General features: G+C 37.1%; 2 protein-coding genes across 3 annotated transcripts in view; both read right to left on the minus strand.

The window, feature by feature from the left end:
• LOC142351866 (guanine nucleotide-binding protein subunit beta-1-like) overlaps positions 1-27,497 on the minus strand; it is a 63,051-nt gene that overhangs the window by 6,178 nt on the left and 29,376 nt on the right. Inside the window, exons 1-8 of one of the 2 annotated variants that reach the window (XM_075404106.1) lie at positions 9,009-9,021; positions 7,935-8,000; positions 7,605-7,750; positions 7,166-7,229; positions 6,539-6,701; positions 6,102-6,168; positions 5,595-5,796; positions 1,700-1,916 (exon numbers count right to left, since the gene is read on the minus strand). In XM_075404106.1, the coding sequence (XP_075260221.1) occupies positions 1,700-1,916; positions 5,595-5,796; positions 6,102-6,168; positions 6,539-6,701; positions 7,166-7,229; positions 7,605-7,750; positions 7,935-7,991 (916 nt within the window). In that variant the 5' untranslated portion in view covers positions 7,992-8,000; positions 9,009-9,021. Of the gene's footprint in view, positions 1-1,699; positions 1,917-5,594; positions 5,797-6,101; positions 6,169-6,538; positions 6,702-7,165; positions 7,230-7,604; positions 7,751-7,934; positions 8,001-9,008; positions 9,022-27,497 lie in introns of those variants that run through there. The other variant, XM_075404105.1, reaches the window with a different exon arrangement.
• LOC142351634 (glutathione S-transferase kappa 1-like) lies at positions 8,139-8,840 on the minus strand. Its single transcript, XM_075403772.1, has one exon. The coding sequence runs from the start codon at positions 8,838-8,840 to the stop codon at positions 8,139-8,141; it is 702 nt and encodes a 233-aa protein (XP_075259887.1).

Raw genomic sequence — 27,497 nt, forward strand, 5'->3', positions numbered from 1 at the left:
TAGCAGATCGAATAATGTAGAGTAGCTAGATGGAATGTTTTCGAACGACAGGTCGGGGTATTGTATGGTGCATTGTAAGTAGTACCAGTAGAAAAACTAAATAACAAAATGAAACAAATTTTGGACCCGTTCTCATTTGACTTTTAGCAAATTGCCAACAATTGATTTCAGTTGCTTAGAATATGGATGAAAGCAAATTAGATCACGCAACACGCAAGCATTTACAGATGAGAAGCTCAAAAAGCAAAATTTGATAAATGTCAGAATTTTTCTCAAAATCTCTAAAATTTGCCAAACCAGAAAACTTATGCAAGATTCAAAATCCACTCTAACAGAGGAATCAACATCTGTACTTCAAATAGATGTCCCAGATATTCAAAAAAAATCCAAAAAGTTCGAAAAAAAATCCTGGAAGTTCCCCGGACCTTCCAAAAATCCATTAACACCTCGAAGTGAATCCTTCTTAGCGGTTCAATGAACAGTACAATTCGATCCAAATAAGACTCTACGAGAACCGCGCAGCACCTTGATAACCTCGGACACTACCAATTTATCTTGTTAATCAGTCAAAGAAAAATCGCAAAAAAGACAAACGACAAAATATTAAGAAGCTAGAACCATTTATCAACCCCAGTTAAGATATGACCTCCTCCTATTTGATATCTTTTTTGCTCTAAAATTGTGCATATGTCGGCTATGCCTATGCTGGAAAACCCTTTATCAAAACGCACATTAGTTTCTTCACAGAGGCTTTTATTTGCGGTTGAAGACAGCAGTTGAAAACCGCGCGAGAAAACATCGTCTTCGCTTTTTTTTAATAAAATTGTGACCAAAATTCTAGCACTTTTTTTGAAAAGTACGACAAAATTATTTTGGAAAGGTCGCTCCATCAATACTCATAGACATTTTCATTTGAAGGAAATTAATTCGAACAACTACGAAAACTTTGAACAACTACGTAAACTGGAAAACATTGAAAACTTTTCCGTCAAACCAGTACAAGCTATCTATGAAAACGCGCGGTTTGATTAACGGTCGGCCCCAATTGAATTGAAGAACCACTTAAAGAATTCTAGTCCTCTAGCACTGGGTGTTCTAGTACAGTTTCAGAGGGCGCTTTTACTTATCTAGAGACTCCCTTCAAGTTGTTCCACGATTTGGTTTTATCGCGAGTTCCATTTAACTGGATGGCCCTCATTGTTGAAATAATTCTATTAAAATTGAGTCTAAACCTTAGATTTACAGGTTTTCTTGATCAGTCAGTGACGTAATTTTGGCTAGTGAAATAATTTCGAAAGCTGACAGTGAGTGTAGATTTTGTACAGTTAAGAACAAATGACGTCAGCATAGAAAGTAACATATGACAACTGAGAAAAAGTTAAACATTGCAACAGAAAACGTGGAAAATAAACCATTGCGCGGACTTTTCAGGAGCACACAAAACATCCTGGCATTTTTTTCAAACTCAGCAAAAAAAACTTTAAAAAAACAGTAAAAAAATATGTATTTTAAAAAGTTGATAGAAAAATTACAAACTAGGCTCCAATGACACTTGTCTTGCGTTATAGCAAGTTACTCCTCGTTCTAAATGTACGCGCGATTGTGGTTATGCTATAATGACCACAAAGGTAGGGGAGGGGTGTCTCCAAAACGGAAAAGATCTCAACAGCGAATGATGAATTAGACTTGGTCGAGGTACCTGATCTTTCTGTCTTGAGCGAGTCCCAGATGTTGGCGTTGAAGTCATCGTACCCAGCGAAGAGGAGTCTGCCACTCTTGCTGAAGGAGACACTGGTTATGCCACAGATGATCTGGTCGTGCGCGTACAGTGCCAGCTCCTGGTCAGCCCTGATGTCGAACAACCTGCACGTCGCATCGTCCGAACCAGTCGCAAATGCCTGCCCACTTGGGAAGAACTACAACAGAACAACCAGTCATTTTAAATTCCAATTGCACTTGAACACCTGTGTTTGTGGGGAAAAAAATGCGACAGATCTGCAATCTGTAAAATAAATTAAATTAGAGCGAGAGAGAAATAGAAGGTTTGTGCAAGGATGATTAGCTTCAGAAAACGCTAGAAAGCATATTATTTGATACTGCTAATTACTAACTACTTCTTTCATATGGATTTAGCACATTTTTAGCAATATGTAAACATGGAAGTCATGAAAACTTGATTAAAAACGATGTTGTGGAGTATACCGGAACCAAACACGAGTGGCTAAGATAATTGAAACTCAAAGTTAACAAAACAGAGTCAGAGACAGATAACACTTCAAAAGAATTTAGGAAAGTTGTACCGACGCTTGAATACATGGCAGCATCATCATATCAACTCCAAATTGGAGTAGCAAAAATCATTGCCGTACAGGTCATTTGTGACCCAAAATTTTTGAACATGGCTGGCAAATTGCCAAAAATAGCTGCAATAGCTTCATAGATCTGTAGTCTCAAAAAGAAGGTAAAAAAATACCGACCAAAAAAAATATTCTTTTCATTAAGGGCTGAGATATTAAATTTTGATTAAGAATCTGTATAACTTTTTGCTGCCTCTATTAGCTGCTCTGAAATACCCATCAATTAGAGTGCCACACCCATTTGACCTTATCTCTTTGAATTAAAGCAAATAAAAGTCAATTTCGAGAAGTCATTTTTGAGAGTGGGGTAAGTCGCGTGTGACCAAAAATTTAAACATACCCGGCAGATTGCCGGAAAATAGCCGCCGTTGATTCCAATAAGCATGATTGAGATTGAACGAATAGAATATATTGAAAAAAAAGATTTTTGTACAAAAATATTTTTTAAGTCCGATTTATTTTGATGGCATTTCGTAGTTGAACATACTTCTGTTTCTTAGAGAGAGGCTACAGGGGCTACTATCAACATCAATAAGCATTAGAGGTGGTAACTAAGACTTATAGGAACGACGTTCAAATAGCGGGCATCTAAAATTGGGCTTTATGGGTTTATCCCGTTTCTATTTCTGACTTCAATTTTTTATACCGACTCTGTTCATTTTGAATTGCTTTGCTTAGCAACTGATGTTCAAATTCACTTTTAGCAGAATGAGAGAAGAGAGAAACTAGCCTAGAGAAGTCAAAAAGATTTCACGCAAAATGTCGAAAAAGCGGCAAAATGGTAAAGCGAAAAAAAGTTTGACGAAGTAAAAAAAAAATACGAGCGCAATAATAGCCGGCTGAGAAGATGAGGGCGGCTATTAATCACGCGAATGTACAAAAAACTCGCTCCACTAAGAGCCAAAAATGAACGTCACACACGCACTTTAGTTGAAATTGCATGAACGGATGAATAAAAAGCAGATTTGAAGTGGTTGTGACGTCATATGGTCGTAACAAAAAATCTTGACGACGAAATAAAAAACCAAGAGAAGGCCAATAATAGCCTCAGTTATCGCTTCGCGGCAATTAAAAAGAATGAAGATAACTGACTACCGTCGGACGAATCGTCCTCATATAATGGGAGAGTGGGACGGTATTGGTTTCTCTAGCCGGTGTAGGGAGACAAGCCTCAGTGGTCGAGAATGGGAGAAAATTTGAGGGAGGGAAAAATGGGGGTCCAAAAAACCAGAAATGCTCTTGGCACCTTGAAATGATACCTCTTCAGATGTTTCGGTTGAAGGTCCGGGCTTTACCAGTTTATCCCGTTCCTACGGATAAAGTAAAATCGGCCAAGTAAAACTTTCGCACAACAAACACTTGACTGCCACAAATGAGTCAAAATTCTCGCGCGCAATTAAAACAGCCGGCAGACTGTCGCATATAGCTGCGAGATTGAGTATGCCAAGAATTTAGTTACAAAAGAACATTTATATGACTTAACGAAACTATCGATGCCGCTTACAAAACTATGAAAGATCAACGCTGAGAAAACGAACTAATATTGTCTGTTGAAACTCATCCTCATAAACCGCATCATTAAGTCTCTTCAAAACAGTTTCCTGTTCTATCACTTGAAAACAACTTTCAATGAACTGAAAAATTAGTTTGCAGAAGACATTTTGTCAGGTATGATTAAAATCTTATCTCGAACTTTTCTATCTGTTTTGAAAAAAAAAGGGAAATGATTCAGAAAAAAAAAATATCCGGAAAACTACGGATCTGACTTGAAGTAAAACTTGAAGGACAAGGAAACAAATAACCGAAGGAATTGCTGTCGAACAAAAAAGTGGTGAAACTTAATTCTGAGGGGAGGAAGAGGGGTGATAGCCTTAGTAAAAAGTCAACATATTTGGCAAAATCTAGGGAATTTACAGTCACGCAAGAAGTCGAAGAATATTCATGAAGAAAACGGTCCAGCTAAAAGTTAGCATAAAAAAACCGCAATTCCAATAATCGCTTCAAACTTCGTGAGAGCAATCATAAACTTAAATTTATGAGAACACAAAATAACGGTGCAAAACCAAGTAAGCTTTAAGGTCATTAAGAAATAATCAGGAAAACTAAACTAAGTTGGAGAGCAATGAAAATTCAAAATCTATTGTGAATCTTGACTTAAAACTGCAAAATAAGACCGAACAAACACTCAAGCATTTTTTCTAGAATCAAAACAGAAGCACTGCCCACTCATCTATCAGGGCCTTATTTTAACATTGCTGAAATCAATTTATTTTAACAACAAGTTTAATTTGAAGTGAGAGCAAAAGAGATCACTCAAAAATGAAGAAAAGGTCAAGCAACAATTTTGTATTAAAAAGACAAACACGTTTAAAATAGTTACTTCAAACTTCATTCGGAAGCAATTCAGAATACTTCTAGACAAATAAATGAAATTGAACAAAAACTTTTGAAAAGAAAAAAATATGCAAAAACCGTCCAACTTAAAGCAATACGTGTCAAAGACTAATCTAATTTCATCAATTTTCCTTATTGAGAACAATTTACAAATGTCACCAATCAAAACTGAGGGGCATCGAAACTAAGAGAAATTCAAAAAGTTTAAAGCTGTAACAACATAACCCTCTAAAATTGGGCGAATTGCTCTCCCAACTGGCAGTACCCAGCTGGGGAACAGCGATGCTAGCGTTGGAGCGGATTGGGTGAGCGGAGTACTAGGAGGGGGGTCCAAACCACCAAGTAGAGGAAGGTGACTGGGGGGTTTGAGTGGTGGGGGTTGGGTGTGACTGAAGAGGTGTCAAACTCTTAAGATTAAGAACTGCCCTTCACGCATTGAATTTATGCCTCCACAAAAACTTTCGGTTATTCCCGTAATTAAAGATTAATAAGTCGTAAGGCTCTACGAGATCTGTTAAGCTTAATGCCTTTCGGACTTTACCTTTTTATCTCGTTTTTGAGGACGAAAAGTTAGTGTGCGACGAAAAAATGTACAGACAAAAAACGCATAAAAAGACCGCATGCCTAATATAATTGCTACAACCATTACCACTCAACCGATATAAAAATAGACAGCCAATACTATTCGTCGAGTTGTAAAAACAACAGTACCGCAACGCACAGCGTACAGCTTCACGTCTGTAAATAGGATTAAATTTCTGTTTTTGATTCCGTCGGACTATATATCTCGTTGGGGGTCACTACTCATAAAGACTGAGAGTGCGTTATAAAAGTGAAGATTACCGTGACTGCGTTGATGTCTGACTCGTGTCCAGTGAAGGTCTGCTTGCACTGTCCGTCCCGGATGTCCCAGAGCTTGGCACTGGCGTCACAAGCACCCGACAGGAACACTCGGCTCTCCGGGAACAGGGACAGGAACATGACGTCACCCGTGTGGTTGGCGAACTGCGTTACTAGCGTGCTCTTCTCAATGTCCCAAAGGCCGCTACACACAAATTTATCTAGTATAATGACTAGAAGATCAAGCCAAATTAGAAACGCAAGCAAGCAAAAACTATTGTGATCAACTTTTTATCCAGAAAATAAGTGCTTGCTCAAGAAACCGGATACGAATGCCTTCTGATATTCAAAAAATATACGACTGTTTCTGGGACAGGGAGCGTATGTAACTTACATATATAAGGGTTTTCCAATCTTCTTTCAATATCACTTATTTATAAGCTGAATATTCCTTATAGAAATCCTTCATGTCGTAATAAATTAAGGCAACCAATGTAGGAGAGAACTTACCAAGTCATATCTCCACTGCTGGTAATGATTTCGTTATCATTTAAGAATCGGCAGCAAGATAAATAGCCTGAAACACAACATACAATCTTCAAGTTGAAAAAGCGAGATTAGACAAACTTTCACTAAGAATATTGCGCTAATTTCAGCCGATACAAGATGAGTAAATACGGGAAAAAATTATAACCTGATCGTCCAAATGTCACAATGCAATTTAGCGCAAAGTTTACATAGTTTAGTAGTTAAAATTAAAATACTTTTAGCTTCATTAGACCCCTTCGTTCCTTGAATCGCGGTTATTTTCATTCAGTGACCCACTCGCGCACAAACGTGAATGCGCTGGTTGTCCAAGCAACCTCTATCACAGCCAATTTAAACACTTTTTTATTGTTCGGGGTATTTCTCATTTTAGTGTGTCAAATATCTGTGGACTGACAGACCTGTGTGTCCGCTGAGTTCGCGGGATACTTTGACATTTCCCTCGCGTGTTCTGAGAGTGTAGATGGAGCAGACGTTGTCCAGGCCTCCACTGGCCACCAGGTTGCCACTTGGTGCATACGCACAAGTCATCACCCAAGACGACCTCAGAGGAATTGCGTGCACCTGCAAACGCAAATAACACTCAATCACAATCATTCCGACTATTTTGTCAATTTCTTCAGCACTTTCCGTGATATCAATTTGGCATAGTGGTTGCGGATTATCAAAAATATCTCGTGTCGAAAAACAGGCGTTAAGCCTTTCGCAACCAAACGCTTTGGTGCTTGTGATACATTTTACCAGAACTCAATTATCATTTAAAGTTCTGGGGTTTTCGGTCAACCTTTCATGGTTAGGGTGTTCATGCAATCTTAAAACGAATTTATAATTATCTCATCGCGGCTAAAAGCGTAAAACTAACAAAAGAAAACAACAAATATGAACAACCTAACAATGAAAGGTTGACCGAAAACCCCGAAAGGTTGAACTGATCTCTTAATTTTGTCCTATAGGAACTTCAATGCAAGTTCAGTAGACTGAAAAAAACTCAAAAAAGTATCTCAATGACGTGAGATATTTTTACAGACCTTGTTTGTAGTGTAAGTGTCCCATACGATTAGTTTGCCGTCTTGTGATGCACTAACTAGATTTCTGAAACAGTACATTAACAATTACACCTCGTTACCGCGAAACTTTATCATCTCATTTCGAAATCACACAATCAATTTGTAGTCACTGAGTACAAAAGCAAGTTTCGGTCAGCCAAATTCAGTATGACGAGATGTTGGAGACGTATCCGACAACTTCGCAAAATCAGCAGAAAAATTTATTTTCGGATCTGTACAGCGTACAGCCCCCCCCCCCCCCCCCCCTAAAAGTTAGAAAAACCGTCCAAAAACCAATTGCTCCCAACTAAACTTCTTTCTGAGCCTTAACCATTGTCTTTAGTGTCATAATTAAAACAGTACACAAAAAATTTAGAAAAATTGATTGATTGATTCAATTCATTGGTTGAAAGCTACTGACTTTGAATCGGCACTCCAGTGCATGGCGTAGATCTTAGCGAGGTGTCCTCTCATGGTGCGGCGGGTTCTGACGGTGATGCGCTGCACTGCCGGCACGGAGGCCACTACTTCTGCTAGACTAGCATCTGACGCCTGCTTACGTGCCTCCTGTAAACACAATCCTCTTCTAATTGTTGATCTAACCAGACTAACAACCAACACTATCATTTAATACTGAGAACACTTAATTAAAAGTTGAAAAGCAAGAACAATTAAAAAATTTAAGTCATTTTTGGACAACTAATTGCATTTCAAATGGATAAGATTGCCTAGGAAGTACAACTGCTCTTACCCGGATTTGGTTCTTAAGGTTGTCAGCCTCCTGTCTAAGTCGCTCTATGTCAGACATACTAATCTCTGAAACAATTCTGTCTATAGCGTAGCATCGATGCTTTAGCAAAACTTATAACCTCAAAACGAGAAATTATGAAGATATGGAGCAATCATATATATTCATTAAATTTATGGCTCAAGTTGAATAATAGAATTGATAGCATCAGAGTCTGGCCAATGCCGGAATGCCTTCTAGAGGAAGATTATGCAATGCAGCAAGCATAATAAGCCGATCTGCGCCAAAATACAACTCCCAGTTATCATCGGATTCAGAGAAAACAAAACTGGGAGCCCCAAATATGCCATACTTGTCTACTGCTTCATTCGTTTCATTTATCAATTCCTGCTTAACTTTCGCAAACTCTTCAGGACTTTGTAACGTTTCCAAAACATGATTCAATGTATTTTCTGAGATGCATTTGGAGCTTCGCAAGACCTGCAAAAACGTCTCTAAGTTTGCAGAGACGTCAGATTTACCATCTGTGGACCAAATGTGATCATAAAATGCCTCTGATGCAGCTGCGACTTCTTCATCAGCGGAAAAATTCTTAATAATTAACAGTATTCGTTGTGCATCAATAGTGCTTCGACTGAATATAATGGTTCCCAAATTATAAGGTAAGGCAAAATTTTTGACATCAAAGAACTGCCTCAAGTATTTGATATCCTGATTCATATACTGCGCTTTTAATTGGTTGAGCCCCGGGGGTTGATTTTTACTTCTGTTCATTATTCCACCGAGATATATAGGCTTCAATTCCACGTTGATGAGTTGTGACCATGAAGTCTGTTTCCGCAGCATCTTGAACGCCAAGCACGAGTACGGAGAAACGACGTCATAAAAGAAGCGAAGAGATGGGCTCATATTCTATCTTAAATTCAGGACTCATTGCTACTTTAAAAATCATTTTTAAGTGAAAACTTAAGTTTAAAAACACCGGTTCCCTAGATGGTGAGAATATTCCTCACACCGTTGGATAAAGGGTGAGGATACTGTTAGCCTAATTGTTGAGATAAACTTATTATAAAGAATTATTTAATAAGTTCATCACGTGTAATTTCAGCGTATTTTGAATTTCTACTGTTGAATGGTCTTCATTGTGGGCGCCAGATCTTTAAGAAACGCCATCGACGCTTCTCCCTACGGGCTAAGAGGTTCCTGCGACGGTTCTGTTTCGCATTCCCTGGATTGAGCCTCAACCCCTGGTCACGTAAGCCCCTTAAAACATTGCAATATCTTCTGCAAAAAGGTACGTTATGCAAAAAGCTCAACATTGTTATCTGGCACGATATAATTAACAGTACCCTCACCAAAACATCCTTACAACAAAAATCGGGCTTGTCGCATTGACAAGTTGTTGAGTCTCACCGAACAACTACAGCCTCCACAAGCTGTCATGTTTACACCGAGAGATCCTCGGCTCCTAAGATATTGGAGCAACTAAGGAATTCTCAAGTAGTGACCATCGACATCAGAAACCGTTTTCTTTCCAACTGGAGACGGAGAGCTATTTCTTTGTTGAAGATATTCGTCGTGTCCACCCGCAAGCTTACTTGGAATTGGAATTTCTTTCAACCGTCTTTAACTCGAAAGAGCTTTGTTGCTTAGCCCAGAGGAAGCGTGGTTATCGGAAACGCCCATCTTCCATGAAAAGAAAGCACAATTAGAAAAACAGCCAGCGAAGACTTGAGGTTAGTTCATTGTTAGGGTTTTCTGCGTCCTTGACACTTAAGTGTTTCGAGGGGATCGAGATCTCGACTTCAGGTCATAACTTTGAAATGCCTCCTAGATCCAACTCCATTAGTGACCCCTGCGACCATTGCACACAGCAGGTCAAAGATGATGGACATGGAGCTCAACAATACCATCGGTGTGACTTCCGGTTCTTAAAATGTACTTATTTTCCAGCAGCCCTGTTAACTCACTTGAGAAAAGGGGTCTTTCCCATTATAGCCCCCCATGAAAATATAGCCCACACTATGGTACATTTAAAATGATTGGGGATGGGGCTATAGGTTATCTGACCACTAAGCTGGTGGGGCTATAATGGGAAGACCCGAAAAAAATTCAAGGATTGGTTTGGCTTTGTGAGTCTTGTGATTGTCCAGCTAAAAAAGACATCTCCATGTTATCTCCCAAAGTTGACGAAGTCCAGAAACTTCGTGAAAGCGCTGACGAGCTAACGAAGATTTTCGTGTCCGTTAGCGAGGTCAATTGTAAATTGACGGAGATAAAGACTTCGGTCCATTTGTCTTCATCAGAGATCAACAACATCAAATTTGAATGGTCGAAACCCAAGCATAGCCCACCTGCACCGCCTTCAGTGACAGCAAAACCTCTCGAAAACCTTTCTTTTGTATTTGGAAGGACGAACATGAGCAAACATTGATGTCTTCCGAAAGACTACAAAAAAGCTTTCAACAGCAAAAAAGTTGATTTAAAATGTATATCTGTTCATTTGCTCCATAGAAGACGTCCACCGAATTGTTATCTTAACTTCATATCATAAGCCCAGACCATTTGTTGTAACTTTAGAAAATCAATGGGACAAACGAATAGCCCAGTCGAAGTCTTATATGCTGAATAACACCAAATTTTTTCTGAAACCAATGTTAACTCCGGAAAAAGAAGCCCTGAGAAACAATTACTCAATTTGCGTTTCAAACTGTGAAATCTGGGCATCCCCACACAAGCGATGAAAATTTTGAACTTGAATTTTTGTCATAGAAACAAGGTTTTGGACAACTTCAAAGCCCCAAATTTTCTAGCAAAGCAAACTAAAGACAATTGAATAGGCAAAGTCTCTTACGTTTGTTTTCTTCTAAACTATCGAGGAATGCTATCGCTATTCTAGCTGCCCTTCAGCGTTCTTGCATAAACACCAACCACACTTGTCTTTTCTCACCGAAACATGGCTAAAAAAGACGCTTGAAAACAGTGACTTGTCAGCAGGGTGATCGTTTTCAGTTATTGAAAGACAAGACCGCATACAATGCCGACACGGCAAGAAAGTTATATCACGGAACACCTCCTACAAATCATGTGCGGAGTTCCTAGGCAATCATGTCATAAGCAATGCTAAAACTTCCACTTCAGACCTCGTCTCGTCCTCTTCATTTTGGTCTACCTGCCCCCGACAAGTTAGCCAATATGAGGTCACAACTGCATCCTTGGCTAGCGTTATACATCATGGCTTGACATTTCTGTTGAGTTTAGTTTGATTTGTTTGGTCAACCTTCAGTTCTTCATCTGCGGTAGAAAATAGCTTTTTAAACATAATACATGACTATCAATTTGCCCTACTAATCATAGCTCCACGCAGAGCCGTGACAAATCCCTCGTCATCATTATCGTTCCCTCATCTGTCACCGGCTTTTTTTACTACCTCGAGTTCCCTATCACTCTTTTCTCAGATCATGCTCCCATATCAGCAAAGATATACACAAAATTCTCAATCTCCTCTATAAGAATTCGAAATCATGCATTTACCGAGCCAGACATTGTCAGTTTCTGCTCACTATGGCATAGTTACAACTTCTCCAACTATCTCCTGCGGACACTGTCGATTTCTACCACCATCTGCGCCTTAGTGTTCCACAGTGAACCAGAAAAAGGGCGTCCGTGCCAACCTACCACTCATCCTATACAGTGTATACTTTGAATAAAACATCATTTTGTCCATAATAATGTGCGTAATTTTACAGACACCCTTGAGAAAATTTTGGAATTGGACAATGTGCTCTACATACCTTACTTTGATTCCAACCTGGATTCTTCCAACCTGGAGAAAGTTACTTCCAACCTGGATTCTTGCTTCAAACTCATCGAAAGCTTCAAGGAAAAAATTATTCCCCATCCAATTTCTTCTGGTACATTGAATTTTGGTTCATGGATTGACGTTGCATTTTCTTTTGATGATTTCTCTGCTCCGAATTTCAACACGCCCTCATACGGAACAAGGATACCAGATGACAACCGAAGTCGTATTTTCTTCAATGATACCTGGGGTTCGCTTAGCGACTCTGACATTCTTCAAGTAATTCTCAACTGCATTTATTGCAGTCGTGAGATCCATGATGAATTCCCGAAGGGACTACTGAAGGAGTGCTCTGATCTTTTTGCGGCATTGTTCCGATCGTCTTCAAATGCGTAGTCTTGAACTGCCAGTTCGCCGAAACATGAAAATCGTCCTTTATTAAACCTATTCACAAAGGAGCTTGCCAAACAAGATCACCAATTAACGTCCAATTAGTCTGCTGCCAAAGATCTCATTGATATTCGAAAAATTACTCCACAAGTTTCTTATTGATCTACTCAAAAATATCCAAGGCAGTATGGTTTGTAGCCTAAGAGGTCTACAAATTTTCAGCTCCTAGAACACGTAAACTTCCTCTATCTCCTCTATCTCAACAAAGGAGGCATGCTTTTCTCAATATACTTCGAATACGAGAAAGCCTTCGATCGTTTGCCACATTCCGTTCTACTAATGAAACTCAAAGAAATTGGCCGGAGTCGAAATTTTTTTGTTTCTTTGTTTATTTCTCTTAAAGTTACCTCATGGGAAGAGTTCAAGCAGTACAAATCAACGGTCTCTTCAATGCACACAGGAGTTTTGAGTAGCGTACCCTAAGGTTCATTACATGGGCCCCTGCTCTTCTTGATTTTTATCAACGACCTGCCTTGTATTCTTTTGGAGAGTATTTTGTGGTTATTGGATGATAACGCGAAGTTAGTATTCAACTCCTTGAATTTCAATGATGATCTTGTACGTTTGTGCAATTGGAATAAAAAAACTACGATGTTAGTCAACGGGAACAAGAACTTTTGTTTTTCTTTCGGCGCTGTCGAGCTAATATTAGAGTACGTCAACATCACAATTCAGCGACGAGAATGCGTGAAAAATCTCGGAGTTTATGACAAGAGAAATTTAAAACGGAACACGCACCCACGATGTAGAGTCACCAACAGCCGCAGAGCTTTCTACAAGAATAAGAATACTATACCTTGGAGCACTCAGTCATATATCAAGTCCTAGCTCTACTTCGCCTATGTTGTTCCAATACTCCTCTATGGTTCTCAAATCTGTTTGTAGTCCATTGCATACCTCAGGACGCTCAAAAATATCCAAGAAAAACGCTTAAGAAGGGTTTAGAGGAGTTCTAATAACCACTTGGACACTCTCATCACACATCAAATCCTACCGGAGGCCTTTCGAATCCAAATTGAGTATTGCCAACTGTTCATTCTCTTGGCCCAAAGGAAGTTGTTGAGCAGTTTCCGTGATAATGTTGAATTTTTATCTCTTGGTGTGACGAGAAAACAGAAAAACAAGTTCAAACTCAAACATAAAGTAGCCCCTGGATCTTTCAACGAACTGTGCAACAACATGATCAACTTTTTGTATAGTCATGGGCTAATCGATGATGACATATTCAAGATAAACAAAATTTTTAAACATTTTGAATCCGTCATCCCATGTTTCAATTCCTGTTTTCGATGTTCATTGTTTGTTTGTAACAATTGTCCAACGTCTGCGGGCTTTGTAAATGCTAAAAAGTAGAAATGCATTTAATTGATTTTTATTTTTGGCCCTTAATTGGGAATTAAGTTTTTCTCTCTCCCTCATAAAAATGGCAACAACCAAAACTGTAGCTAGATTACGATCAAAACATCACTATTTCAATTCAATTTTCGAGTAAGAAAGATGATTCAAAAATTTCGATGAAGAGGAAAAGACGCTTTATTTTGATTAAGTATCTATTACATAGACAATAATTGCATAATAAGCCAAACGGTGTAAAACATTTATTCAACACACTAATCCGTCTTTGTTTTACTTTATTGTCAACTAAAATTTGAGTGAATTATTATTTTTTGATGGATTTGAACATTACGAAATGCTTTATGCAGAAGTAGTTCTAGGAGCAGACAATTTTTAGCCAGTATTGGGGAGGGACATTTCTTAACTTAACTTAGTTTTTGACAATTTAACAAAAAATCATTTGGAGAAATGATAACTGAGCTTTTTCAGTTTTTTTTTGCATAACGCAATTCCATTTTCAACGCTCTAGTTCAGGCAAAATCAAAAGATTACATTTCTTAAAAAATCTATTAAAAGCTCATCTAGTTTTGTTGTTCCATTGCTTAACACTGGTGGGGATTTAAATAGACTTCTCCAATATAAGTTGTGGCATGGAAAAAAGATTTGTTGAGATATTTTGTCAAACTGTCGTCGGGGAATTTGATTTTCTTTGATCGGCTATGTGTGCCGTAAATTAAACGCACAAATATTAACTTAATTTTAATTGCTAGCTCCTGATTGATGATATCATAATATCCAAAATTGTACGTATTTGAAACCGCTGGTTACTTAAAAAAATTCTGTTGATTCTCGAATCATAGAAATTTATTAAGATCCGAAATAAGTGTTCCGAATCCCCAGTTAAACGGCCGCTCTACTATATAAAGCAATGTTTTTTGAAGGTTCGGATTTATCACAAGTTCATGGAACTACTTGGACACTCTTCTCACACATAAAATCCCACCGGTGGCTTTTTATATCCATATTGAGCACAGCCGACTATTCATTCAATTGACCCAAAGGAAGCTGTTGAGCAGTTTCTGTGTTAATGTTGAACTTTTATGTCTTGTTGTGAAAAGAAGACGGAAAAACAAGGACAAACTCAAACATAAAGTGGCCCCTGGATCTTTTTTTAAACGTTGCGTCAACATGATCAATTGTTTCTATCGTCATGGGATAATCGATGACGGCAATTTCAAAATCAACTGGATTGTTCAACATTTTGAATCCATCATTCCATCAATCCCTGCTTTTGACGCTCATGGTTTATTTGTAACAATTGCCCCACGTGTACAAGCTTTGTAAATGCTAAATAGTAGAAATCCATTTCATTGAGTTTTATTTTTTGGACCTTGATTGGGAAGTAAGCATTCCTCTCTCCCTCAAAAAATAGCGGCAATCAAAACTGTAGCTAGATTACAATCAAAATAGCAATATTTCAATCCAATTTTTGAGAAACACAGACGATTCAAAAACTTCGATGAAGAGGAAAAGACGCTTTACTTTGACTAAGTATCTACTAGATAGACAAAAATGTGCATACTAAGCCGAACGTTATAAAACATATATTAAAAAACACTAACTAGTGTTTCGTTTCACTTTTTTCAAAACCAAAATTTGAGTATAATATTATTTTTTGATGGATTTCAACATTACGAAATGCTTTATGCAGAGGTAGTGCTGGGAGCAGACAATATTTACCAGTGTTGGAGAGGGAGACTTCTTAACTTAACTTAGCTTCTGACAATTTAACAAAAAAATCATTTTGGGAAATGATAACTGAGCTTGGTCAGTTTTTTCCGCAAAACGCATTTCCAGTTCGAATGCTATAGTTCAGGCAAAATCAAAAGACTACATTCATTCAAAAATCTAGTAAACGCTCTTCCAGTTTTGTTGTTGCTTTGCCTAACATTTGTGAGGATTTAATTAAACTTTTCCAAAATAAGCTGTGGCATGGAAAAAAGATTTTTTGGGATATTTTGTCAAACTGTCGTCGGGGAAGATGATTTTCATTGATCGGCTATGTGTGTCGTAATCTAAACGCACAAATATTAACTTAATTTTAATTGCTAGCTCCTGATTGATGATATCATAATATCCAAAACTGAACGTATTTAAAACCGCTGAATACTTAAAAAATTTCTGTTGATTCTCGAATCATAGAATTTTATTAAGATCCGAAATAAGTGTTCCGAACCCCCAGTTAAACGGCCGCTCTACTATATAAAGCAATTGTTTCGAACATTCGGAATTATCACAAGTTCGCGGAACTACTTGGACACTCTTATCACACACAAAATCCTACCGGTGGCTTTTTAAATCCAAATTGAGTACAGCCGACTATTCATTCAATTGACACAAAGGAAGCTGTTGAGCGGTTTCTGTGATAATGTTGAAGCTTTATATTTTGGTGTGACAAGAAGACGGAAAAACAAGACCAAACTCAAACATAAAGTGGCCCCTGGATCTTTTTACAAACGGTGCGTCAACATGATCAATCTTTTCTATCGTCATGGGATAATCGATGACGGCAATTTCAAAATCAACAGGATTGTTTAACATTTCAAATCCATCATTCCATCAATCCCTGCTTTCGATGCTCATGCTTTGTTTGTAAGAATTGCCCCACGTGTACAAGCTTTGTAAATGCTAAAGAGTAAAAATCCATTTCATTGAGTTTTATTTTTTGGACCTTGATTGGGAATTAAGCATTTCTCCCTCCCTCAGAAAATGGCGACAACCAAAACTGTAGCTAGATTACGATCAAAACAGCACTATTTCAATCCAATGTTCGAGTAAGACAGACGATTCAAGAATTTCGAAGAGGAAAAGACGCTTTATTTTGACTAAATATCTACTAGATAGAAAAAAATTTGCATATTAAGCCGAAGGGTATAAAACATATATTCAACACACTAACCCGCATTTTGTTTTACTTTTTTCTCATCTAAAACTTGAGTATAACATTATTTTTTTCGATAGATTTAAACAATACCAAATGCTTTTTGCTGAGGTGGTTCTGGGAGCAGACGATATTTACCCGGTGTTGGGGAGGAGCATTTCTTAATTTTGCTTTCGACAATATAAAAAATACTCATTTGGAGAAATTGTAACTGAGCTTTGTTTATTTTTTCAGCAAAACTCAGTTGCAATTTTAATGATCCAATTCAGGCAAAACTGAAAGATTACATTCAAAAAAGTATCTAGTAAACGCTTTTCCAATTTTGTTGTTCTAATGCTTAACATTCGTTAGGATTTAAATAGATCCTTCCAATATAAGCTGTGGCATGGAAAAAAGATTTGTTTTGATACCTTGTCAGCCTGTTGTCGGGGAAGATGATTTTCTTTGATCGGCTATGTGTGTCGTAATCTAAACGCACAAATATTAACTTAATTTTAATTGCTAGCTCCTGATTGATGATATCATACTATCCAAAACTGAACGTATTTAAAACCGCTGAATACTTAAAAAATTTCTGTTGATCCTCGAATCATAGAATTTTATTAAGATCCGAAATAAATGTTCCGAATCCCAGTTAAACGGCCGCTCTACTATATAAAGCAATTTTCATGGGATAATTGATGATAATTGATAATTGCCGTCATGGGATAATTGATGACGGCAATTTCAAGATCAACAAGATTTTTCAACACTTTGAAACCATCATTCCTTGTTTGAATCGCTGTTTTCGATGCTCGTGGTTTGTTTAATGCAATTGCCCCACGTGTACGTGCATTGTAAATGTTAATTAGTAGAAATGCATTCCCTTGTTTTCCTTTCTCGGCACATTATTGGTAATTGAGCCTTTCCCTCAATCTCAAAAAATGAAGAAGACAAAAACTAAAGCTACTTTACGATAAAAATATCACTATTGCAATTCAAGTTTCAAGTACGACCGATGATTCAGAATGAAGAAGACCAAAGCTACAGCTATAATACGATCAAAACATCACTATTTCAATTTAATTGTCAAGTACGACCAATGATGCAGACAGCTGAATGAAAAAGAGAAGACGCTTCATTTTGAATAAACATACATTATAAACAGAAAATTTTATGTTTAGCCAAGCGTTGTAAAACAATCATTCAACAAACTAATCCGTTTTTTGTTTTATTTCTTTCTCAGCTAAAATTTGAGTATAAAATTACTTTATTGATAGATTTGAACAATACAAAATATTTTGTGCAGAGGTAGTGCTGGAAACAGACGATATTTAACCAGTGTACGAGAAGGGCATTACTTAATTTAGATTTTGACAATTCAACAAAATAATCCTTAGGAAAAATGAAAACTGGGCTCAGTCAACTTTTTCACCAAAAAATATTTTCAATTTGAATGCGCTATTTCAGGCAAAATCAAAAAATTGCATCCATGAAATTATCTAGTAAACGCTCTCCCATATTTGTTGTTCTAATGCTTAACATTCGTTAGTAATTAAATAGATTTTTTCAATTTTAGCTGTGGCATGGAAAAAAACATTTTTTGAGATAATTAAACATTTTGTCATCGTGGAAGACGATTTTCATTGATCGACTATGTTTGTCGTAACTTAAACGCACAAATTTTAAGTTAACTTTAAATGCTAGCTCCTGATTGATGATATCATAATATCTAAAATTGAACGTATTTAAAACCGCTTAAAAATCAAAATAATTCTCTTGATTTTCGAATCATAGAACTTTATTAAGAACCCAAAAAAATGTTCAGAATCTCCAGTTAAACGGCCGCTCTACTAAATAAGCAATTTTTTGATTGATCGGAATTAGCAGAAGTTCTCGGACCTACTTAAACACTCTTCTCACACATAAAATCCTACCGAGGGCTTTTTTTATCCAAATTGAGTACTGCCGACTATTCATTCTATTGGCCAAAAGGAAACTGTTGAGCGGTTTCTGTGATAATGTTGAATTTTCATCTCTTGGTTTGACAAGAACAGGGAAAAACAAGACTAAACTCAAACAAAAAGTAGCCCCTGGATCTTTTTACGAACGGTGTGTCAACATGATCTATTTCTTCTATCGTCATGGGACAGTCGATGACAACAATTTCAAGATCAACACAATTGTTCAAAAATTTGAATTCATCAATCAATGTTTCAATCCCTGTTTTCTATGCTCGTGGTTGGTTTTTGCAATCACTCCCACGTATAAGAGCATTGTAAATGTTAATCAGTAGAAATGCATTCCGTTGATTTTTAGTTCTTGACCCTTTATTGGGAATTGAGCCTTTCTCTCAATCTCAGGAAATAAAGAAGACCAAAACTACAGCTATTCATTGATCGACTATGTATGTCGTAACTTAAACGCACAAATGTTAGGTTAACTTTAAATGCTAGCTCCTGATTGATGATATCATTATATCTAAAATTCAACATATCTAAAACCGCTGAATTTTTAAAAGTTTTCTGTTGATTTTCGAATAATAGAATTTTGTTTTGATCCAAAAAAAGTGTTCCGACTTCCCAGTTAAAGGGCCGCTCTAAAAAATAAAGCAAATTTGTTTGATCGATCGGAATTAGAAGAAGTTCTCGGACCTACTTAAACACTCTTCTCACACATAACATCCTACCGAGGGCCTTTTTTATCCAAATTGAGTACTGCCGACTATTCATTCTATTGGCCAAAAGGAAGCTGTTGAGCGGTTTCTGTGATAATGTTGAACTTTGATCTCTTGGTTTGACAAGAACACGGAAAAACAAGACCAAACTCAAACAAAAAGTAGCCCCTGGATCTTTTTACGAACCGTGTGTCAACATGATCAATTTTTTCTATCGTCATGGGATAATCGATGACGGCAATTTCAAGATCAACAGGATTTTTCAGCACTTTGAATCCATTATTCTATGTTTCAATCCCTGTTTTTGATGCTCTTTGTTTGTTTGTTGCAATTGCCCCACGTGTACGTGCATTGTAAATGTTAATTAGTAGAAATGCACTCCATTGATTTCTATTTCTAGGCCCTCTATCAGAAGTTGAGGCTTTCTCTCATTCTCAGAAAAAGAAAAAGACCAAAGCTACAGCTATAATACGATCAAAACATCACTATTTCAATTTAATTGTCAAGTACGACCAATGATTCAGACAGCTGAATGAAAAAAGAGAAGTCACTTCATTTTGATTAAAAATACATTATAAACAGAAAATTGCATGTTTAGCCAAACTGTGTAAAACAATCATTCAACAAACTAATTCGTCCTTTGTTTTATTTCTTTCTCACCTAAAATTTGAGTAAATATAATTTATTGATATATTTGAACAATACAAAATTGTTTATTCAGAGGTAGTGCTGGAACCAGACGATATTTACACATTGTACGGGAGGGGCATTTCTTAATTTAGATTTTGACATTTCAATAAATTAATTCTTAAGAAAGATGATAACTGGGCTCTGTCAGTTTTTTCACCGAAACAGATTTCCAATTTAATTGCGCTAATTCAGGCAAAATCAAAAAATTACATCCAAGAAATTATCCAGTAAACGCTCTCCCAGTTTTGTTGTTCTAATGCTTAACATTCGTTAGCATTTAAGTAGATTTTTCAATATCAGCTTGGCATGGATAAAAAGATTTTTTGAGATAATTAGTCATCTTATGGTATCTCAAATAAAGCAATTTTTTTGATTGATCGGAATTAGCAGAAGTTCTCGGACCTACTTAAACACTCTTCTCACACACAAAATCCTACCGAGGGCCTTTTTTTATCCAAATTGAGTACTGCCGACTATTCATTCTATTGGCCAAAAGGAAGCTGTTGAGCGGTTTCTGTGATAATGTTGAATTTTCATCTCTTGGTTTGACAGGAACACGGAAAAACAAGACCAAACTCAAACAAAAAGAGCCCCTGGATCTTTTTACGAACGGTGTGTCAACATGATCAATTTTTTCTATCGTCATGGGACAATCGATTACAACAATTGCAAGATCAACAAGATTGTTCAAAATTTTGAATTCAACATTCAATGTTTCAACCCTGTTTTCTATGCTCGTGGTTGGTTATTGCAATCACCCCCACGTGTAAGAGCATTGTAAATGTTAATCAGTAAAAATGCATTACATTGATGTTTTTTCTTGGCCCTTTATCGGGAATTGAGCCTTTCTCTCAATCTCAGAAAACGGCGAAGGCCAAAACTGTAGCTATATTACAATCAAAACATCACTATTTCAATTCAATTTTCAAGTACGACCGATGATTCAGACAGTTGAATGAACAAGAGAAGACATTTTTCATTTTGATTAAACGTACATTATATACAAAAATTTGCATGTTTCGCCAAACGGTGTAAAACAATCATTCAACCCACTAATCAGTCTTTTGTTTTTTTCTCAGCTAAAACTTGGGTATAATATTAATTTATTGATAGTCTTGAACAATACAAAATGCTTTATGCAGAGGTAGTGCTGGACCAGACGATATTTACCCAGTGTTGCGGAGGAGATTTCTTATTTTAGATTTTGAAAATTCAGCAAATTAATTCTTAGGAAAAATGATTACTGGGCTCTGTCAACTTTTTCACCAAAAGCATTTCAAATTTGAATGCGCTAATTCAAGCCAAATCAAAAAAATTACATCAAAAAAAATATCTGGTAAACGTTCTTCCAGTTTTGTTGTTCTAACGCTTAACATTCGTTGAGATTTCAGTAACTTTTTTCAATATCAGCTTTGGCATGGATAAAAAGATTTTTTGAGATAATTAGTCATCTTATGGTATCTCAAATAAAGCAATTTTTTTGATTGATCGGAATTAGCAGAAGTTCTCGGACCTACTTAAACACTCTTCTCACACACAAAATCCTACCGAGGGCCTTTTTTTATCCAAATTGAGTACTGCCGACTATTCATTCTATTGGCCAAAAGGAAGCTGTTGAGCGGTTTCTGTGATAATGTTGAATTTTCATCTCTTGGTTTGACAGGAACAGGGAAAAACAAGACCAAACTCAAACAAAAAGAGCCCCTGGATCTTTTTACGAACGGTGTGTCAACATGATCAATTTTTTCTATCGTCATGGGACAATCGATTACAACAATTGCAAGATCAACAAGATTGTTCAAAATTTTGAATTCAACATTCAATGTTTCAACCCTGTTTTCTATGCTCGTGGTTGGTTATTGCAATCACCCCCACGTGTAAGAGCATTGTAAATGTTAATCAGTAAAAATGCATTACATTGATGTTTTTTCTTGGCCCTTTATCGGGAATTGAGCCTTTCTCTCAATCTCAGAAAACGGCGAAGGCCAAAACTGTAGCTATATTACAATCAAAACATCACTATTTCAATTCAATTTTCAAGTACGACCGATGATTCAGACAGTTGAATGAACAAGAGAAGACATTTTTCATTTTGATTAAACGTACATTATATACAAAAATTTGCATGTTTCGCCAAACGGTGTAAAACAATCATTCAACCCACTAATCAGTCTTTTGTTTTTTTCTCAGCTAAAACTTGGGTATAATATTAATTTATTGATAGTCTTGAACAATACAAATTTGAATGCGCTAATTCAAGCCAAATCAAAAAAATTACATCAAAAAAATATCTGGTAAACGTTCTTCCAGTTTTGTTGTTCTAACGCTTAACATTCGTGGAGATTTCAGTAACTTTTTTCAATATTATCTTTGGCATGGATAAAAGATTTTTTGAGATAATTTGTCAACCTGTCATTGTGGAAGATCGACTATGTGTGTTGTAATTTGCGCGGACAAATTCTAAGTTAATTTTCAAATGTCAGCTCCTGGTTGATGATTTTGTAGTATCCAAAATTGAGCTTATTTAAAAATGCTGAATATTAAAAAAAATCTCTTTTAATTTTCATACCATAGAATTTTGTTTAGATCTCAAAAAAGTGTTCTGAGTCGCTAGTTAAACTGCTGTTCTAATAAAAAACAAATATTCTTGAACGTTCAAAATTAACAGGTGTTGTAGGAATTACTTGGAACTCTTATCACACATAAAATACTACTAATGGCCTTTCAGATTCAAACTAAGTGCTACTTACTGCTCATTCTCTTGGCCCAAAGGTGTTGAGTGGTTTCTGTGATAATGTTGAAGTTTTATCTCTTGGTGAGACAAGAAGACGGAAAAACAATACCAAATTCAATTAAAATAGGCCCTGGATCTTTCAATCAACGGTGCATCAACATGATCAATTTTTTTTATCGTCATGGGATAAGCGTTGACGGCAATTGCAAGATCAACAAGATTGTTCAAAATTCTGAATACATCATTTCATGTTGCAATCCTTGTTGTCGAAGATCGTGGTTGGTTTGTTGCTATTGCCGCACGTGTACGAGCATCGCAAATGATAAATAGTAGAACTACTTTTCATTGATTTTTAATTATTGGCTCCTTTATCGGGAATTAGGCTTTTCTCTCTCTCTCTCAGGAATTGCCGAAGACCAAAACTACAGCTAGATTACGAACAAAAAAATCACCATTTCAATTCAATTGTCTAGAATGTTAGATGATTGAGACAGTTGAATGAACAAGAGAAGTCATTTTTTATTTTGATTAAATGTACATTATATACAAAAAATTGTATGTTTAGCCGAACGGTGAAAAAAATTATTCAACACCCTCATCTGTCTTTTGTTTTATTTTTTTAGCTAAAATTTGAGTATTTATATTATTTTGTTGATAGATTTGAACAATACGAAAAGCTTCATGCAACGATAGTTCTGGGAACAGACGATATTTACCCTGTGTTGGGGTGGGGCATTTCTTAAATTAGTTTTTGAAAATTTAACGATATAGTCATTTGAAAAAATGATAACTGAGCTTTGTCAAACTTTTACCAGCACGCATATCCAATATGAATGCTCCAATTCACGCAAAATCAGAAAATTACATTCAACATTCACGAATATATCTAGTAATTGCTCTCCCAGTTTTGATGCTTAACATACGTGAGAATTTCAACATATTTGCGAGTATTAGCTGTGTCATGGAAATATGATTTGTTGAGATAATTTGTCAACCTGTCACCGTGCAAGGTGATTTTCATGGATCGACTATGTATGTCGTAATTTGCACGGACAAATCTTAGGTTAACATTCAATGCTAGCTCCTGATTGATGACATCATATTATCCAAAATTAGGCGTATTCAACACCGCGGAATACTTAAAATAATGCTGTTGATTCTCAGATCTTAACATTTTATTTAGCCGCCAAAAAAGTGTTCAGAATCCCCAGTTAAACGGCCGCTTTAAAAAGAAAATCAAAATATTATGAACGTTTTGAATTGACGGGAGTTTTCGGAGCTACTTGGACACTCTTCCCACACATAAACTCCTACCAACAGTCTTTCGGATCCAAATTGAGTATGGCGACTGTTCTTTCTCTTGGCCCAAAGGACGCTTTTGAGCGGTTTGTTGATAATCTTGAAGTTTTATCTCTTGGTGTGACAAGAATACGGAAAAACAATATCAATTTCAAACGCAAATTAGCCCCTGGATCTTTCAATGAACGATTGGTTCTCCGACTTGATTAATATTTTCTATCGACATGGGATAATCGATGACGGCAGTTTCAACATCAACAAGATTGTTCAACATTTTGAATCCATCATTCCATGTTTCAATCCCTATTGTCGATGCTCGTGGTTTGTTTGTTGCAATTGCCCCACGTGTACGAGCAATGTAAATGTTAAATAGTAAAAATGACTTTAAATGATTTTTATTTATCGGCCTGAGTCGGGATATAAGCCGTTCCCTCTCTTCCTCTCTCTCTCTATCTCTCTCTCTCTTTTTCTCGCTCTCTAACGGAGCCTAGTAATACAAATGCAATCTACACAATCGGGTTAAAAGAGCTTCCAAAGTTCCAAAACTTAGTTTAGGGTCGATTTCCTAAGGTTTTAATAACTACAGTCATTCGCTGAAAACCTTTATGGCCGCCAAACTGGAGTCAATTAGTACGACTATGTACTTGCATTAATTTTTTTTACCAATACTTTTGATTGTCGACTACTAAATTTTTCAAATCATGAGTTTTATTTCTTCAACTAAGCTTAAACTTGGTGCATTTTGTTTTCTCGGCATTCAAGTTTCGTTTATGACTTTTTATATCTGAAACATATTCATCAAAAAACTCTGATAACCATTGTTTTGCGAAAAGGTCATTATTATTTGACGGAAATACAAGGTAACTTCTGCATAATTTACAATGAATTAATTCTGATTAAGCAAAAATTTAGGACTATCTTTCTATAATTAAAAAAATACAGCAAAAGAACATATACTTGTATCAGGCTTCATAAAAAAAGAATTTATAAGACCTAAGAATCCGCTTCAATCCTCTTTTTATTATCAATATTTTTGGAAAAGATTTGGCTAATATGAGTAAGGCAGCGCCAAGTGCAAGTTGATTTTTTCATTGGAATTTGAGCCCCTCTTCGCCAGTTAAGCTTAACTTCAGAATATAGTATCGTAACTGTATATCTAATGTTCTCAAAAAGTTTGAAAATTTTTTAATGATTGGTGTTAGTCTGCAGTTTATAAAATTTTGCGGTTCTTTGAATAGAGACGCAACTTTTGCAATTTTCAACTGATTGGGAAAAATTAGTTTTCGCAAAATGTATTTGAACATGAAAGTTAAATGTGGCGCAGTTATGCATTTTTTGCCAATAATTGCCCAGCAAGGAACTTTGCAGGACGTTATGAGCTTATTTTGATTCTGCATTGGTTTTTTTCCAGAGCCTTCATCAATAGATCAATAATTTTTGTAGCAAATCTTTGTGGATCATGGGTCTCAATTAAAACATTGAAACATTGATCTTTTTTCACCAACTTTGTTGTCCAAATTGGCACAGGAAAAAACTTTCCGCTAACTTAGGGTTGAGCATATAAAATCAGCAGTCAGTTTTTCAAAGTTGTAAGTAGGTTAGAGACTTGTATGAAACCTCTCAAATTTTTCAAATATTCTATTTGGCAATTGGAATTGAGGTTTTGTACCTTATGATAAAACTTGGGCTCAATTTTTTCTCAGTATAATTTCAGAAAATTTTCTTTTGGTTTCTGTGAATTAAAACATTTTTTGCTTTTGCTGTTTCTGCTAAAAGATAAATCTTTCTCTGTCGCATCTCAAATGGCTCAAGGTTTTCCCAATCGTAACGATGTTTATCTCTCTTGGCGCATGCTGTTGAAGTGTTAGTAATACAGAAAAAAGAGAATACTTATGCTCGCTTAAACACGGAGACATGTAGAGATCGAAACATATGTCATTGTCCAGAGGCTAAAAATTCTAGTAGTAGGGGGGCAAAATCTAACCTCCCCTCCACGCGGTGTCCCCTGGGGTAAGTGGTGCAGCAGCTGCTCGTAGGGCAGATGCATAGTACCACCGAGCTAACGAGGCAAGGGTCCTCTAGTTGGTGGCGCGACTAGTTGAGCCTTAAAACCCAATGCAATGAGTTCAAACACAAATGGCCCCGAGTCCCGGGTAAAGGGTGCAAAAAATCTCCCGTGGAATGATCTCAGAATTGGAACCCTCAATGTCGGGACACTGGCTCAATCAGGTTCACTGGAAAGCCTGAAAACGGACCTGAAGAAGTACAAGTTGGACGTTCTGGGAGTGCAGGAAACGAGACTGGAGGAGCAGGAAATAGATCTTGGCGACCACAAGCTCTTCCTCACTGACTCCTGGCTATCGACTGCAATAGCGACACAAGGAGAAGTTGGTATTGCAGTGACGAAAAGACTTGCCGGTAGCTTAATTGAGTAAGTTGCTTTTAGTGAGCGAATGGCCTATGTGAAGTTTGCAGCTCAGAGACGGGCTAACCTTGTTGTGATTGTGTGTTATGCGCCCCGAAATGAAGCTGACGACTTAGCGAAAGACAATTTTTGGAATCAGTTGAGCAGCTTGGTATCCAGTTTCAAACAGAGGGAGAGAGTCTGCCTCGTCGGAGACTCCAATGCAGAACCTGGTAAACAATCAGATGTCAACATGCCTTGCCGAGGCCCCTTTGGAATGGGCGAGGAGAATGATAACTCAAAAAAATTGTTGTCTTTTTGTGTCTCTCATGACCTGTTGATTGGTGGAACCTGGTTTCGACACCGGTTAGTGCACCGGTATACATTTAACCCACCTGACCAACAGATGCGAAAGAAGATGTTAGATCATATCTTATTCGGTTCGAGGCACAGAAGTTGTTTGCACAACGTTAGGACAAGGAGGGGAAGATCACTCTCACCGATCACGAAATGGTCATTGCCGAAGTGCGATTCAAAGTAGTGGCACATAAGCCACGCAGTCAACCGAAAGTCTGCTCTACCAAGTTGCGCGATGAAGTCACGCGTGAAGCTTTCTGCGCAGAAGTGAGACGCTATCTTGATGAGAGCGATATTGTTGAAGGCGTAGAACAATCTTGGGCAAGTTTTCGAACGGCTCTTAATGCAGCGGCAACAAAATTACTCATCCCCGAAAAGCGTGCGCACAAACCCTGGATTACAGTTGAAACGCTGGCTTTGATTAGGAAACGGGCCGAGTTACAGTTGAGGAAGCATAGTAGCGCGGAGGCGCTGCTAGTGTTCTCTAACTGCTGCAAAGAAGTACGAAAAGCGTTAAGATCTGACAAAAGACAGTGGCTGAAAGACAAAGGTGAAACAATACAAGATCACTCAGACAAAGGTGACCTGAAAGAAGTGTTTTGGGGAGTCAAAACAGTTATGCCGGAAGTGGAGTCCTCCTATAAGCAAAATAGTTTCAACCACAGGCGAGCCTCTGAAAACAAAAGAAGAAGGGTTGGAACGTTGGACCGAGCACTTTAAGCATCTGTTAAATCCAACCACGACAACGGCAATTCTGTATTGAGCATAGTGGAAGCATCCGAGAGTCTTGAAATAGACCTAGGTCCAATTCGGTTTGATGAAGTTCTAAATGCCGTGCGTAAACTGAAAAACGGTAAAGCAAGTGGACCAGACGATATTTCTGCCAAAATGCTAAAGT

The sequence above is a fragment of the Convolutriloba macropyga genome, chromosome 13, assembly GCF_964194025.1.
Source record: "Convolutriloba macropyga chromosome 13, txConMacr16.3, whole genome shotgun sequence".
Classification (NCBI taxonomy): domain Eukaryota; kingdom Metazoa; phylum Xenacoelomorpha; order Acoela; family Convolutidae; genus Convolutriloba; species Convolutriloba macropyga.

Excerpts from the sequence above, each read along its gene's own strand:
- LOC142351634 (XM_075403772.1), bottom strand. The coding sequence starts at position 8,840 with ATGAGCCCATCTCTTCGCTTCTTTTATGACGTCGTTTCTCCGTACTCG.